The 17099-nt window shown below is 50.8% G+C and overlaps 1 protein-coding gene across 1 annotated transcript in view; it reads right to left on the reverse strand.

Moving 5' to 3' along the window:
• fndc3ba (fibronectin type III domain containing 3Ba) overlaps positions 1–17099 on the reverse strand; it is a 58236-nt gene that overhangs the window by 14443 nt on the left and 26694 nt on the right. The window contains exons 4-16 of the mRNA XM_067242535.1: positions 16296–16372; positions 14049–14274; positions 13518–13683; positions 13155–13309; positions 5653–5711; positions 4225–4436; positions 3964–4102; positions 3326–3379; positions 3009–3133; positions 2172–2346; positions 1823–1909; positions 608–743; positions 288–359 (exon numbers count right to left, since the gene is read on the reverse strand). Of these exons, the coding sequence (XP_067098636.1) occupies positions 288–359; positions 608–743; positions 1823–1909; positions 2172–2346; positions 3009–3133; positions 3326–3379; positions 3964–4102; positions 4225–4436; positions 5653–5711; positions 13155–13309; positions 13518–13683; positions 14049–14274; positions 16296–16372 (1683 nt within the window). The remainder of the gene's footprint in view (positions 1–287; positions 360–607; positions 744–1822; positions 1910–2171; positions 2347–3008; positions 3134–3325; positions 3380–3963; positions 4103–4224; positions 4437–5652; positions 5712–13154; positions 13310–13517; positions 13684–14048; positions 14275–16295; positions 16373–17099) is intronic.

Consider the following 17099-nt stretch of genomic DNA (forward strand, 5'->3'; position numbering starts at 1 on the left):
CTCTGGTACAACTGGAAAAGAGAGAGGTGGGAGAAAGTAGTTCACAACAAGGATAGTTAGTGTAAAGTTAAGGACAGTGAATTTGAAGACAGTGTGTTCCAAGGTTTGTTATGTTGAAAGACTCAAATAAAGCTCTCAAAGGAAGAAGCAAAAAAGGGATGGAGAAGCAAAAAAAAAAAGAAGATAAGAAGGAGGAAGGGATGGGATAGGACATAGTGAGGTCGACAGGGAAGGAGAAACAGGTAACTAAATTGCGTGGTGTGTGTGTGTATGTGAGCTGTGCGTACCTTCAGAGCAGCCCTGGGTGATCTCCAGCAGGTAGGTCAGACTGTCAGAACCCCCGTTGTCCTGGGGAGGATCTGTCGGGGGGCGCACAGTTATGATGTCACCAGAAAACCAGGAAGAGATGTTACTTAATACTGCTTAGGGTGTACAATTTACGCAGACCAAACCATGTGTGCATATGTGTGTGTGTCTGAGCATGTGTGTGTGTCTGAGAGTGTGCATGTGTCTGAGGGTGTGTGTGTGTGTGTGTGTCTGAGAGTGTGTGTGTCTGAGCATGTGTGTCTGAGCGTGTAAGTGAGCGCATCTGAGGGTGTGTGTGTACCCCAGGAGACGGTGAATCCGTAAGGCGTGGCTGCAGTCACACAGGGGGTGGATGGTGGGCCGGGTTTGTCTGGACTGGTGTTACACACTAGAACCTCACTGGGACTACTTCTGCCCTCCATGTTCGACACTATCAGCTGCAGGGAGAGGGAGAGAGAGAGAGAGAGAGAGAGAGAGAGAGAGAGAGAGAGAGAGAGAGAGAGAGAGAGAGAGAGAGAGAGAGAGAGAGAAGGAGGGAGAGAGAGAGAGAGAGAGAGAGAGAGAGAGAGGAGAGAGAGAGAGAGAGAGAGAGAGAGAGAGAGAGAGAGAAGAGAGGGAGAGAGAGAGAGAGAGAGAGAGAGAGAGAGAGAGAGAGAGAGAGAGGGAGAAAGAGAGAGAGAGAGAGAGAGAGAGAGAGAGAGAGACACACAGAGAAGGGCAGGAGATTGTCATTGTCAGTAGAGTAGAGCTTCATCCATCCCACAGCCCCATCCAGGGCACCACAGGGTCATGTCATCCTACTCTTCGTCTCTCTCTCTTTTCTCTCCCTCCCCCCTTCCCCCTCTCATCCCCCGCACCTACTTGTGTCCTTTCCCTAATCCCTGACATTGCTCTCCTGTTCTGTCCATGTCTTGTTTTCCTTTACATTAGGCCCTCCGTCGCTCCGGCTAATGGGGAATCCATTTGCTGTTCTCAGAAATACAAAAAAAATAAAAAAACAACAGGTATGTCCGGCTCTGTGTGTTGCTGCTCTGGGAGTGTGTCTGAGTAAGTGCGCATGCTTTTCTGTGTGTGTGTGTGTGTGTGTGGAAGTGTATTTCTGTGTGTTTTTCAAGTCTGTGTGTGCAGGTGAGGGTAAAACTTGGTTAGCGGTGACCACTGACCTGGTGACAGGACACAGTGTCCAATTCTAATAAGCCACAATGTCAAATGATAAGGTCTGCTGTGGTGACTGGGGTGTGTGTGTGTGTGTGTGTGTTGGGGCTGAATTGCAGGTGCTTCTGCTGTGGGTTAATAGCTGCTTAGCTGGAAGGACTGTCTCCAGCTTACACTGAATGGGGGAGGACTGGGTAGCCGTGGAAACAGAAAGCTTCTGTATTCTGCTTTGGAGAAGGATGATTGGCTGTCATTACACGTTGAAAACACTCTGAGACCGTCGTAAAATGACATGAGCGTGCGCACGCACGCACACCCACACACACACACCTGCACACACACACACGCACAGCTGTCTTACCCTGAACTTATACTGTGTGCTTCTTTTCAGGCCCTGTACAGTACAGGTCAGGTTTTCTCCAGTGTACTTTGGATGAAAGTCTGTTCCCTGTTTCAGAGAGAGAGACAACGGTTTGTTAGGGTGGTGTTTGAGGAGGGAGAGAGAGAGAGAGGGAGGTCTGAGAGGAGGAGAGATATGGATGAAGACAGGAGACAGACAGAGATGCGTGTGCGCTCTTTCATGTGCGAGAAAGAGAGGGAGACATAAGAGAAGGAAAGAAAGAAACGAAGACAGTTAGAGAAACGTGTGTCTGTGAAAACATGTGTGTATGTGTTCCTGCCCCAGGTGGGCACGTGTGTGTGTGACTCACGGTGTTCTCTTCCTGGATCTCGAGGGTGTATGTGTGCATCTCCTCGTTGGCGCTGCCGTCGGGGCGCCCCCACTCCAGAGTGATCCAGGACACCCCTGCCCTCACCAGCCTGGGGGCCAGGGGCAGGGCGGGCAGAGTGCCAGTGGTGTGGAACACCACCTCCGGACTGAAACCACTGCAGCGCGGGAGGGGGGGGGGCGGAAGGGGGGGGGAGGGGGGACAGGGAGAGAGAGAAGGATAGGATGGAGGGGGAGAAGCAGAGAGGGGGAGATTGAGAGAGAGAGAGAGAGAGAGAGAGAGAGAGAGAGAGAGAGAGAGAGAGAGAGAGAGAGAGAGAGAGAGAAGGAGAGCGGTGAAAGACAGAAGAGGATAGGATGGAGGGAGGGAGAGAGGCAGGTGGGGAGACAGGGGAGGGAGAGGGAGAGAAGAGAGGGAGGACAGGAGAGGGGGAGACAGAGAGACAGGCAGAGGATAGGTAGAGAGAACAGGAGGACATTTGGAGTGAGTGAGAGGAAAAAGAGAGACACGAGTGATGAATGTGTGTGAGCGTGTGTCCTGCACCAGAGGCAAGGAGAACATTTTCCAACAACTTAATGTACAAAAAGACAGTTCCCCCCCCCCCCCCCCCCCCCATTCTCTCCATTTGCTGGCGCCCTAACAACCATGACGGTGACAGAGTATGGGAGAGGAAGAGAACAGGGCCAAACTACTCCCTCTGCATTCCAAACGGTTGGGGCCAGATACCGGTATTGGGACTGTGCAAAGCTGAAAGGGAAGTGTCGTGTTATGTCGCGCTATGTACTGTTACGTAGTGATGAGTGGAGCCATGTCACCTACCTGGTGCCCATGTCATTGTGTGCTGCCACTCTGAAGGTGTAGCCCACTGCAGGACACAGCCTCGACAGCTTACAGTGTCTCTGGCTCCCAAAGTAACATTGTCTGAAAACACTGTTCTTCTTTCCCTGTGGAAGAGAGGAGAGGCGTGGTGAGAGTGAAAGAGCAGGAGAGGAAAGCAGGTGAGATGTGTGGTGGGGTGTGAGGGGAGGAGAGGAAACAAAGTTGGCTAGTTTAAAGAAAACAGAAGTGCCAGGGTCCTGTGGAGATCTCTCTAGAGTTTTATCTGCACAGTCTGGATCTGGTTCAGAGTTACTCACCTCATCCCATTCCAGCAGGTAATTAGTAATTTTGGATCCATTGTCATTTGGTGGCTGTAAAAGAGAGGAGGAGATAGATATTGTCATTTTAGGGAGTGTTATTATCAAACTTAAACAATGAAAACAACGAAAAGGATGTTTTATGTGGCAAGTTAGGGTTGTGAAAAAGCCTCAAAAAGGAAGGAAGTTCAAATGAACACCCCGACCCTAATTATACCAATGCATGTGTGTTTTGTTATGCATGTTGTTTGAAGTGCAACAGACCATCATAGCTCCCATGCTGAACCAGGTGTAATAATAACTGTGTACAGGAATAAACCATGTTTGTGCATCGGCAGAGTTAAGGTCATCTTTAGTTCCCGTCCATAGAAACATAATCAAAAGCTTCATAACGCTAATTTCACCCTTAGTTAGCTGAGAACATGGTACTGTACATGTGTGTGTGTGTGTTCTCCGGGATTTTGCCTCGTCCGATATATGTGTTTCTCTGGGTCTTTCACAAACGAGTTATTATGCCCTTACAATTTTTGGAAAGGGTATCTCCCTTAAGTTCGCCGCCACCGCGACAAAGTGTCCTCTTTTTCACAAACTCAAATCTGGCCACCCTAGTGAGTGTATGTGTGTGCATGTGTGAGTACCTTCCACTGCAAGGTGAGGGAGCTCTTGGTGCGATGAGACAGTTTCGGGGGGGAGGGGGGGTCTGGGATGCTGCAGTGTGTAGTGAAGGACCCGGCCTCAGAGTACACGCCTCTCACTGAGTTACACACTGCAGACACTCTGCAACACACACACACACACCCAACAACACACACACCGTTGCATTAACACAACCTGGGCTACACCATCAACACGCACCCATACAGATGTTTCCAAGTGTGTGTGTGTGTGTGTGTTCCTACCGTACGTGGTAGTCCGTGGCAGGCCTGAGGTCTCTCAGGCTACACTCCAGCTCTTCTCCACTGTATATGAGGCGGTACTTGCCGTCTCGTCCCTTGTCGGAGAGCGTCACCTCGTAGGAGCACGTGACAGGAGCGCCGTTCCCCAGCCTGTTCACCAGCCCGACCGGGGGGTTCCAGGAGAGACGCACGGCCCGCGCCTGCACGCTGCACACCTGCAACACCCAGACACACAGGTCACACACCTGGGGCGCAGGTTAGACACACACACTCGGAAGGATTTGTGTGTGGGAGGTGGAGTTTTCTGTGGGACGTTAACATTGTTCTTGTTTTGCTCAGGCCAGCCAGCTGTAGGGTTGTGTGTACGTGTGTGTCTGAGTCCAGGGATAGTGTCTGTATAAATAGGTGTTCTCCAGCATAATACCAGACTCCGACAGTCATGTCTCCATATCCATGCCCGTGACAAGCAGGAGCCATCCCTTTCTCCGCCCCCCCTTTCTCTCTTACACCCCCCCCCCCCCCCCACCCCCCCGCTCCAGAATGACTCAATGACACCCAGCTGAATAGGTGGCTGTACTAGGCTGGGAAAAGGTGTGTTTAAAGCCAATAGCTCCATCTATCATTCTGCTATCCCCTTCCTTGGGTCTCACTACACTAAAACACGGACACCTTATAACTCAGTCTGGCAAGCTCGGTCCTCCTGTTCATCTTTCATCCCCTCGTCACACACACACATATTCCCTTCCGTACGGCCTATATATTCTAGACTCAGCGATTGACCAATCAACTCCTTTCTATCTATACTTCGGCATTGGTTGGGCAATTCATCACCACCACACTCCAAGTCCATCTCAGGAGCAGTGGTGTTACAGCACCAAACACACACACACACACACACAAACACGCACACTCTCTCCCTCTCCTGTTCTGAGAACCTGGGAGGACACCGCCCTCATGTGGTGAGATAGGAGTATGCAGGTCGTTATCTCCCTCTGTGTGTTTACATTAAATGACTGTGTGTATATAAGTGTGTGTGTATTTCCGTGTGTGTGCATGTGAGCGTATGAGCGTGTATTATTTTGTGTGTATTTATTGGTGTGTGTCAGTGTCTGTTTCGTGGTGTAAGAAATACAGAACTATCCTCCTTGTGTTCTGCACTCCTGAAGCTGTCAAAGCAGGTCATTTAAATGTACATCCCTCTGAAGACAGATAAATACTGGTGGGTTTGACCTCTGTGGGGAGACTGAGTGTGGTGTGGTATGAGGAGAGGAGAGTGGAAGAGAGAAGAGTGTCTCCCCAGGTTTGCAAACAAGACAGAGTCGGCCTCTAATTTGGCCTCTGAAACAGTGTGCTTGTTCTTTCACGTGGATGTGTATTTATACGTTAGCGTGCAGTATGATGCGTGTCGTGTGTGTGCTGCTTCTGACTTACCTGTGGCTTATCGATGGTGGACAGCACGTCCTGGACCCTCTTAGCCTCAGTGTCGTGATCTGAGGATGGATGAGACAGTCAGATGGTCAGACAGACAGGCTGACAGACATACATCTCACTTGTAGCAGTCACCACTAGGGGGCAGACCAGAGGGTTCCTACTCATAGGTAGAGCCACAACACACACAGACTTGGGGCTGTTGGATGTGAATGAGCGCGCAGCCCCAACATGCACGCTGCAGGATGATGATGATGACCGGACCAGCAGAGAGAATCTACTGCTGAGGAGAACAGGGACAGGACAGACACCCACACCTCCATGGAATCATACTGGACTACACTTCAACCTCATACTGTACATACCCCCTCCCCCCACATCTCACTTTCTCTCTCTGTATCTCTCCCTCCTTACAACTCACTCACTCTCTCTCTTTGTCTCTTCTCTCTCTCTCTCTCTCTCTCTTTCTCTCTCTTTGTATCCCTCTCTGCCTCCTTCCCTCTCTCGCCATCGCACTCCCTCCCTCCTTCTCTCTCTCTCTCTCTCTCTCTCTCTCTCTCTTTGTATCCCTCTCTGCCTCCTTCCCTCTCTCGCCATCGCACTCCCTCCCTCCTTCTCTCTCTCTCTCTCTCTCTCTGTCTCCCCTGTCCTTCCCACCAGCTGACTATGAGCTATGAAGTGGGGGGCCCCGGTCATGCCTGACCGTACAGCGTTCCAGTAAGCTCTCTCACACACACACACACACACGCATACCTTTCCAGTGGCTGAGGGTGATTTAGGAGTGGCTCGGGCTTAGACGTGGAGGTGTGTGTGTGCGTGTGTGTGTGTGTGTGTGTGTGTGGTAATGGAAGTCATCTCCCCAGTGAGTAATCCCAAAACCAGGTTTTTCCAACCGAAGCAGGGCCGTTTTCTCCATCAGGGCCTCCAATCAGTAAATCACACAGGATGTGTGTGTGTGTGTGTGTGTGTGAGGGTAGCCTGAGGAGCAATGCGGTCACACACACAGGACCCCAGTGAAACCCTGTATGTTTGATGGCTCTGGAACTGTGGTTGCAGGGCTCAAGTCTCTGATACACACTGTTCACTTCGATGCATTACTCCCTCATACACACACACAAATCCACACACACACACACATTCACTCACTCACACACACACAGCCCTCCACTGTATTTCTGAGTAGACTTTGTAAGATCTAGAGAGGTTAGCCCCCCTAGGTACTCCTTATCAGACAACATGGTAGTGTAGCAGGTTAAGGGGTGTGGGGTTTCCACACTATCAAGCTCAATGACAAACCGGCACACACAGTCCAATTTCAATGCAGATGTATATTTAATCCGTGACATACAACACAGTTTCTGGTCATGCTCCCTTGTTATATGCAAACACTCAATCAATAAATCGCTCAACGAGACACGGCCTGTCTTGTTGCTGCAGGAAGTCCCTACATGGCTTAGGGGTGGATCCAACGAACTACCAGATAACTTCCCTCAATCACCACTGCCCTCACCTCTCCCTGCAGGCTGACACAGTAGTCCCAGTAAACTGATGTAGGGATGACGTTATGGTTAAGGTTGGGGTTGGGGTCAACGTTAGTTTCCTAACAACAATGTCTCGGAAGGAGTAAATACTTCAGGTGTGTGTGTGCGTGTGTGCAGGTAGTGCTGTTTGGGTTGTCTGACAAGTGGGTGATTGAGTAGTCAGAATAGAGAGCAGGCATGTAAATACGTGCTGTGTGTGTGTGTGTGTGTGTGTGTGGCAGGAATTTATTCTGACAGGTTCTTCTGGGGGGTGCCTTGGGGCACACTTGTGAGTCACGCCAACAATGATGTCATGGAAGCACAACCTCAACTTGACCTCCACTTACTGTGCATGTGTGTGACTGTGTGACTGCGTGTGTGTGGCTGTGTGTGCGTGTGACTGTGTGTCTGCGTGTCTGTGTGTGTTTGTGTATGCGTGTGTGTGTGTGTCTGTGTGTGTGTCTTTGTGGTTGTGTGTCTGCCTGTGTGTCAGTTTAATACAAACTAGTGTCTGGTGACAGCCTGTCACTGTGACTGTCACTGTGACTGTGTGTCTCTCTTTCTGTCTCTGTTGCTGGGATGGAGGACATGATGACATGTCATGTCATCATGGACATGACAGAGAGAAAGACAGGAAGAAAAGAGAGGGAGAGAGAGAGGGAAAGACAGAGAGAGAGGGAGAGAGTGGAGATAGAGAGCGAGACAGGGAGAGAGGGAAGGAGGGAGAGAGGGAGAGATAAAGAGGTAGAGTGGAGAGAGAGAGAGAGAGAGAGAGAGAGAGAGAGAGAGAGAGAGAGAGAGAGAGAGAGAGAAAGAGGGAGAGTGGAGAGACAGAGGGAGACAGAGGGAGAGAGGGACAGAGAGCGGGAAACAAAGACAGAGAGGCTCCTCTTCATCTCGTCCTCCTCCTCCATCTCCCTCCACCGCCACGCATCTTCACCTCCTCTCCCCCATCTGACCTCACTTCCTGGGCCTGTCTGGCAGTCTGCGTTGATTACTCTGGCCGGCAGTCCGCGAGGGAGAGAGGAGGTGGAGGATGAAGGCAGGGGGTCAGGAGACAGTAGGATGAGCCAAAATGGACGAGGGCAGGAGCGGGAAAGACACAGCCAGGAGAGGAGAAGCGAGATGGAGGGAGAGATTCAAGACGACAAAATTAAGGAAAGTGAGGACATAGTTAAGGGGGCGCGGAGGGAGGGATAAAAGAAGGATTGTGTGGAGGAGGAGAGGAGAGGACGAGGGAGCTGAGAACGGCTAGAGCAGAGAAGGGTATAGGTAGAGAAGAGAGGAGAGAAGGGTATAGGTAGAGAAGAGAAGAGAGATTACACTATATTCCAGGGTGGTGACGGCAGGCACGGCTGGAGCTACGGCCAGTAGGACACACACACACACCGGCACATATACACACACACACATCGGCACATACACACACCGGCACATACACACATCGGCACACATACACAAGCATCCAGTCACACCAGAGCACCAGAGAAGGACTGTGAAGCATCTTATAGAAACGTTTCCACAATATGGAAATGTGTGGAAACACAGATAGGAGCAAGGTGTATTTTGCCGTACTCTGTTGACACACACACACACAAACACACAAAACATGCGAACACACGTAGTAACACACACTCACTAACAGGGATTCAGGTGGCTGAGTGGTTAGGGAATCGGGCTAGTAATCAGAAGATTGCCGGTTCGATTCCCGGTCGTCCAAAAAAGAGCGTCTGCTAAATGAATAAAAATGTTATGTAACACACACTCTAACACACACACACAAACCACCTCACATGAGCACACCTCCTAACACACACACACATTGGCACTTATTTGCTTTTCACAATGTATGCTCCTGTTTTGGCTCCCCACAATGATTTTGGGGCTCGTTGTTTATGATCATTGACTTATGCACTTTTTTGTAAAACTCTCTCTTGGAAGTCGCTTTGGATAAAGGCGTCTGCTAAATGAATACATGTAAATGTAGGATTGAGGAGCAGGTATTCTTCCAGCGTGACAATGACGTGTGTCTGTCTGAGTGGAGACACAAAAAGATTTCTAGAGCCTGGGGGGAAAGGAGATCATTTCCAAGCAATCACTCCTGCACACACCTCTTTAAACTGGTAAAGCATTACAGTAAGACCAGGTGTGGTATGACTGCCTCTGATCACTAACCCTGGAGCTACAGTGTGTGTGAGTGTGTGTATGCGTGTGTGTGAGTATTGGTATGGGTGAGTATGTGTGGGCGTGTTGGTGTGGGTGAGTATGTGTGTGTGTGTGTGTGTGTTGGTGTGGGTGAGTATGTGTGTGTGTGTGTGTGTGTGTGTGTGGCCCACAACAGAGAAGAGGAATTCCCTCTCTTCACGCCTTTAATCAACAAAGAACTGGAGAAAGAGAAAGAGAGAGAAAGAGACAGAGTGAGAAAGAGAGAGAGTGGGCTCCGATGCATTTTCATCTCCACATAGTAAGCATTCCATCTGCTCAACAGCTGGGTTCCCACACACACACACACACACAGCTTTGCTTTGCGTAGTTGTTCAGACCTGCCTGAGACTGTGGTTGTCATGGTGACAGTTTGGTTCTCCTGGCCTTGAGACCTGCGAGTTTGGGGACTAGAGGAAGATTAGAGAGGGCCAAGAGGGAAAGAGAGTGTGTGTGTGTGTGTGTGTGTGTGTGTGTGTGTGTGTGTGTGTGTGTGTGTGTGTGTGTGTGTGTGTGTGTGTGTGTGTGTGTGTGTGTGTGTGTGGAAAGAACAGAATGTTTTTATGACCGTGACCCCAGCTGACCCTGTTCAGCCCAGTAACACCCTAAAGAAGTACACACCAGTACACACTGCTGCACACCAGTACAGACCAATACACACCAGCATAATACATGTGAATGCATGTTCTACTGAATTTCAGACTGAAGCTCCAAACTACTGCGTTTCCCAGGACTGGACTTCCCCTCTCTCAGAATATCAAGCCGCCCCCAGACCCCCCACCCCTCCCTGACCCCTCATTAGCCCCCACCTCCCTCTCTCTTTTTTTAATGTCGCTTTCCCCTCCTATATCCCCTCCCTCTCTCCCTCTCTCCCTCTCTCCCTCTCTCCCTCTCTCTCTCTCTCTCTCTCTCTCTCTCTCTCTCTCTCCCCCAACAGTCAAGCATTCATGGCCATGTTTGGTCTTTGGAAAAGGGGAGGGGTCGATTATCACCATGGCGACAAGAGCCAACACAAGAGAGGGTGGAAGTGTGTTCACACCAGCCAGCAGTTACCATGGCGACAGGTTTGGGGTTTTAAAAGGGCTGAGTCACGATGAGGTCGGGGGTCATTGGAGCTTGCGAGGAGGGTGACATCATCACGACACGGCTGATGCTTTTAAAAGGCCTTGGTTTTGCTCTGTCACTGTTCTAAAAATGTCCCTGTTGCTGCATAGGTTCTCCACACCTCCAGTGTAAGGCTGCAAGCCGGGAGCCAAGATGGAGGACCCAGCATGTTTGTTTTCTCCTGGATTCCCTCTGCAAGCGGAGAAACTGCAGCGATGGCGCAGAGCCAAGATGGAGGACATGGCACATGTGTTTGTGCTCAGAGCAGCTTAGTTCGGAGGGAGGGCTGAGAGCGAACTAGTTAAAGGTGCAACTGACACACAGACACAAGGCTCTGGCATTCAGGGTTGAACCCTGGTACAGTGCACTCTGGTTAGAATATCCTTCCTCGTTTGTAACCATCTGTCCATTCCTTCTCTCTTCTTAGGTTATGCTGTTTATCTTCTGCAACTGAAGCCTCGCTCTATCCCTGTCACACTCTGCTCCATGTTTCTCTCCGTCTCCCTCACTTCCCTCTCCCTCTCTCCCCCTCTCTCTCATACCCAGCACACTCATGCTCTGATTCTTTTACAGGAAGCCCAGTCACGAGGTGTGTGTGTGTGTGTGTGAGCGTGTTCGATCTAGCTGACTCAGCCTGATCTCCAGTCCGGTACTGAGACCCTGCTAGACCACGAGACAGAGACCCCTGACTAGCAACACACGGACCTCCACATTTCTATATGTGTGTGTTGGAGTGCGTGTGTGTGTTGAAGTGTGTGTATCTGTGTAGGTGTGTTTGTTTGTGAGCCACTGCTTAGGTCTGTACAGTAAGTGACCATGTCCCAGCTGTGCTTCTCTCTCTCTATGGTTCAACCACTCTCTCCTTCTCTCTTTCTCTCTTTTCTTCCCCTCCTAACTATCTCTCTCTCTCATTTCCCTCTTTCATCCCCTTCTTCTTTAGAACAGTCTGTTTGTTATGTGTTCTACATCAGCCATGTAGTCTGAGGTGTGTGTGTGTGTGTGTGTTGCAGCTGTACAGTTTCCCTGCTGTGGAGCAGTAAAAAATCGCATCCTGTGTGTGTCTGTGTGTGTACATGTGTGTGTACATGTGTGTGAGACAGAAAGAGAGTGAGAGTGTGTGTGTGAGAGAGAGAGAAAGAGACAGCGTGTGTGAGAGTGTGTAAGTACCTCCTTTGCAGATGTGCAGTCTTTTTTCAAGTGAAATTCTTCACTAAAAAGGCCCATCCTTCATGAACCATCTGTGTGTGTGTGTGTGTGTGTGTGTGTCTGCATGTGGATACTAACCTGATCAAAGCACTCAGCAAGATATCTTAATAAGCAAAGCTTTCCATGATGTCACCTCTGAAATCCACAATCCCCCCTCTACCTGCCCAAAATGGAAAATCCCAACTGACTAAATGATTCAGAACTGGGCCAATCCAAAGCTGAAACAGGTTTTTCTTTTTTAAGATGACTCTCAGTCATTTGTCAGCAACTCCACAGACAACACTATGTGTTTGTGCCACGTTTCTCCAGGGCTGAGAGAAACACTGTCTTTCTAATAACTGACACGTACGCATGACGTATCTGGAGACCTGTGGCACAGAGTTTCAACAGGTATATGTGTGTGCGCACGTGTGTGTCAGGACCGTATGTGAGCGTGTATTTGTGGGTGTCAATGTGTGTGTGGGTGTATGTGTCAGTATGCGTGGGGTTAGCATGTGAATATATGCGTGTGTCAGAATGTGTGGGTTAGCATGTGAATTTACGTGCGTATGAGAGAGAGAGATAAGGCTGGTGTAGTGTCTAACCCCGAGCTCAAAGGATTCCTTCATCCAGAGCAGGACTCTACAGGTATGTAACCCCCCCCCCCCCCAAACACACACACACCCCACCAACCAGACCCACCCCACCCCCAAGCACCCTCAGCCCCCACCCCCTGTGGCCCATCCAGGCCAACAAGGCCCGTATTGTAGGGAGAGAAACCGATAGCACCAGGGACCGGCTCAGCTATGTGGTTACCCAGACAACCCTCCTCCTCCTCCCCCCATCCCTCCACCTCAGCAAGGCAGCATTCATCCATTCATCTTTCTTTTTTCCCCTTCTGCTGAGAAGACAAGAGGGGGAGAGAGAGAGGTGTGTGTGTTCCCTGGCCTGGGTGACAGCAGCAGGGCCACTGAGGTCAAAGAGGGGGGGGAGATGGGGGGAGGCGGCACACACATACACATCTGCTGCATTCTGACTCAGATCGCCACACACACACACACACACACACACATACAGCTGTGGCCTGGTTAATACAAACAACAACAAACTTCAACAGAGCTGCCAGGAGTTGGTAGTCCACTGTCTAGACCGCCAGGTGTGTGTGTGTGGTGTGTGTGTCTGTACGTGTCTGTGTTGTGTGGGCTGAGGAGGGGAGAAGTGTGTTAACGGGTGTGTAATATTGTAACCCTGTGTGTATGTGTGCGTCATTAGATGCGTGGGCTGTATTCATTCATGTGTGTGCGTGCAGACTCACTGTGTGTGTGTGAGTGATAGTGCGGGTGTGTACGTGCGCAGACTCACCCTGTGTGTGTGTGTGAGCGTGGGAGTGGGAGTGCAGGTGTGTACGTGCGTAGACTCACCCTGTGTGTGTGTGTGTGTGTGTGTGAGTGTGTGTGTGAGTGAGAGTGCGGGTGTGTACGTGCGCAGACTCACCCTGTGTGTGTGCGTGTGTGTCTGGCTCGCTCGCTCGGGGACTGCTGCGGAGTCGTCTCTCCGGCTTCTTCCCTCCAGGACTGCTGGTTCCGCCCAGCAACCCCAGCGACCCCAGCGACCCCAGCGACCCCAGAGCAGGGGCGTGGGATTTGCTGCTGCATGCAAATCAGTTTAAAACCAATCAAACTTTATTCACAGCCCCGTCAAAGCTAGAAGGCGCGCTCGATTTGCCGAACCTGCTGCCCAGTGAAAGCAATCAGACCAGCCCCATTTGGGACAACCCGGGAGACAAATCAAATGCATCCCAAAAGGTAGGTTTCAGGTCACTGTCGTGCAATTGCAGCCCAGGGGCGGGGGTCGAACCTGTAGCCGTTGTGGGAGGTGCCCAGGCTGCCCTTGTAGATGGAGGAGGGGGGAGAGTTGAGGCGGTTCTGTCTCTCCAGCCTCTGGTCCTTCATCTTCTTAGGCTGGGGCTTGCTGTACTCCTCACGGCTTATGTAGCTGGACATCCCATAGACCGGGATGATCTCTGAGGGGGAGGGAGGGAGAGGGAGAGAGGGGGAGAGGAGAGTGTGGAGAGATAGGAGAGAGGGAGAGACAAGGGAAGGGGAGGAGGGAAGATAGGGAGAGGGGAGCAGAGGAAGGGACAGCAGGAGGGGGAAAGAGAGAGATGAAGGGGAGACAGAACAAGAGAGAGTTAACAGGGGAGACATGGAGGAGATGGATTTAGGATTAAGTGCACATGACATCAAAAGACATTCTGCTTATTCACGTCTAATGCGTGTACAATTGGTGACCCAAGTCTGGTCTGAAACCATGTGTATACGTGTGTTTGTATGTGTGTGTATATAGGCGCGTGTACGTCTGTGTACATGTGTGTGTGTCCATCCCTACCTGGGTCTCCATACATAGGAGGCATGTGATGCTGGTAGAACTGATGCTGCATTTCCCCGGGACCCAGGTGGGGGTAGAAGGAGGGGGGGTTGGGGATGAAGTGGGGGTGGGTCAGGTAGGGGGGGAGGTGCGTGGGGGAGAGGGCGGGGGAGTAGGATGGGGGATAACATTCCGGAGACTGGGGGGTGACCACCACGCGACGCACCCCTGTGTTATCCTCTAACACCTGAGAGTGTGGGGGGGGGAGGGGGGGCCGGGGGGGGATGGGAGAAGGAAGGAAGAAGGGGAGGGAGGAAGGGAGGAAAGAAGGAGAGGAGGGGAAGGGATGAGAGAAGAGAGGGAGGAGAGGAGGAGAGGAAGGCAAGAGAGAGACGGATGGAAGAAAGAGGAGTAGAGGGAGAGAGAGAAAAGATGTTGAGTGTTTCAGTGACATCGCTGCTTGCTGATCAACATAAACAACATGTGTTTCTTCTGTTCTCATGGGCTGCTTCTGCCCCTAGTCTCTACACTGAGCCTGCAAACTGCCCTGAGAAATACACTCATAATTAGGTACTCTCATTCACATTCCATTCTTTCTCACACACACACACACACACACACACACACACACACACACACACACACACACACACACACACACACACACACACACACACAGAGACAAAACACACACATTCCACCCCTTCAGGCCCACATTCCAGGCAGAGAGCACACACACTCCCCAGCTCTGAGGAAGTGCTCTCAGAGTGCTCCAACAGCACAATAACACACCCCCCCAAAAGCCTATTTACATAATCACGCTTGCGCACACATACACACACATGTGCGTGCACAAACACACGCACACACACTCTCTCTAAGAGAAGGGAGGACCAGAATGGGGTGGAAGGGGGGAGAGAGAGAGAGTTGAAGAGGAAAAAATTGAAAGAAAGAGAGAAAAATAGTGAGAGGCCCCTGTCTCTCCCCCCTCCCTCCCCCGCCTCCCCTTGGTGGTAGAAAAACAGCATGTTTACAGGAAAACAGGGCCAAAGTGTCTGTCAGAGTCCATTTGGCAGGGACACCTTGCAGCACACACAAATACATGGATGATGTACACCCTGCTTTCCATAGACCAGACCTCCCTCCCTACCATCCCTGCCTCCCTACTCCTCACCCTCCCTCTCTCTCTTCCTCCTTCTCTTTCTCTAGCCCGCTCTCGCTTTGTCTCCCCCTCCCTCCCTCCCCCCTCTCTTTTTCTCTCCCTTCTACCCTCTCTCCCCTCTCTCTTTCTCTCCTTCCTTCCTTCCCTCTCTTTCTCCCTCACTATGTTTTATTCACCCTCCCTCCTTCCCTCTCTCCCTCCCCCCTCTCCATGTTTTTTCTCTCTCTCTCTCTCTCTCTCCCTCCTCCCTCCCTCCCCTCCCTCCCTTATTCTCTTTCTTGGCCTCTCCATGGGAGCTTTCCTATCAGGTTGTTTACGCAATAAGGACAGTGTTTCCCGCTTATTTTTGGCTCGGCCCCTATCCACACACATCCACACACACACATCCACACACTCACACAATCCCAGAAAGCCATTGACCTGACTGCCATCAGCACACACGCAAACACAAAACACACACATGCACATCCCCAACCCCCAATATTCAGTACATTTCGTCTTGCTTGTAGCCCCTAAGGGGGGGGGGGGAGGTCCCAGCCCCCCACAACCCCCTATTCCCCTTCCTGGTGGCCCCCCCTCCCCCTCCCAGATCCCCTGCTGCAGCATAGGTAGAAGCCCTGTGGAACCGGGTGAAACTTCTGCTGAAGACACACACAGACACACACTGAAGCATGCCAGGAGAAGGGAAGAAAGACATAATCAAATACAGCTTCTCCCATTCGCTCTCTACATTTCTATCTTTCTCTCCTCCCCTTCGTTCTCCCCCCACCGACTGCTCTATCTCTCTTCTCCTCTTTACTACCAAACTAGTACTACCAAAACAAAATATGGATTTGACAAGATATATGAGGATACCTAAGTAATGCCTGGCTATATCTGTCCCAGATTTGAACATGATAATCACCCTGCCCCCTCCCACACACACACACAAACGCAAAAACACACGCACACACACACACGCAATACACATAAACACGCACGCAAAATTCACGCACACAAATACACTCACAATCACGCAAATGCACACCTACACCCACTCATCCAACCACCACACACACACACACACAAACGCAACCACCACAAACACAACCACCACACACACAGACCTGTGAGATGTATCCTGGAGGGACGTGGATGGGGGGGATGGATCCGTTAGGGGACATCATGGGCACCTCAGCAGGACCTGGGAGAGCACAGGAACAACATCAATCGTCAATACACACCTCAAATCACACACACACACACACATTGACTCGTATAGTAAGAAACCACAGACTTAAAAGGGTGGGCTTTTATGAGAGCATATTGGGTGGGGGACTTTGTTCCAGTAATATGGTAGATATGAAAATATAAAGATACAAAACACACCCATAACCCCCCCTCCACCCCGCCTCCTCTACTCTTCCTCCCCCTCTTCCTCTGTCTGTCTGCCTCCCCCTCTATCCCTGCCTCTCTCCCTGCCTCTCTCCCTGCCTCTCTCCCTGCCTCTTTCGATCTCTTTCCCGGTAGCGGAGGTCTCAAGGCTGCTAAAGTCGTTTTATCCCATAGAGACATATACTGGGTTCAGTATAAATCACGCCACACACACACACACACGCAAACGGAGCAAAGTCTACAGAGTGGGCGAGTGTGTGTGTGTTTGTGTGTGTGTAGGTGAGAGGTGCAGAGAGAGAGAGCCCTTTCAGTCCCCTTCAACCCCTCATGGAGCCTCAGAGAGAGCTATGAAGGTCTTCATTTAGTAGAAGGTCAGAGCATGCACACACACACGTAAACATACACACACACACATTCGCAGACATACGCGCATACACCTCACAATTATTTCTCTCACACACTTTCTCTCACAGACTCTCCCACTTGCATAAGCTGGCATGAAAACACACACAGACTACAACACACACACAGACACA

Source organism: Osmerus mordax, chromosome 9, assembly GCF_038355195.1.
Source record: "Osmerus mordax isolate fOsmMor3 chromosome 9, fOsmMor3.pri, whole genome shotgun sequence".
NCBI classification, from domain to species: Eukaryota; Metazoa; Chordata; class Actinopteri; order Osmeriformes; family Osmeridae; genus Osmerus; species Osmerus mordax.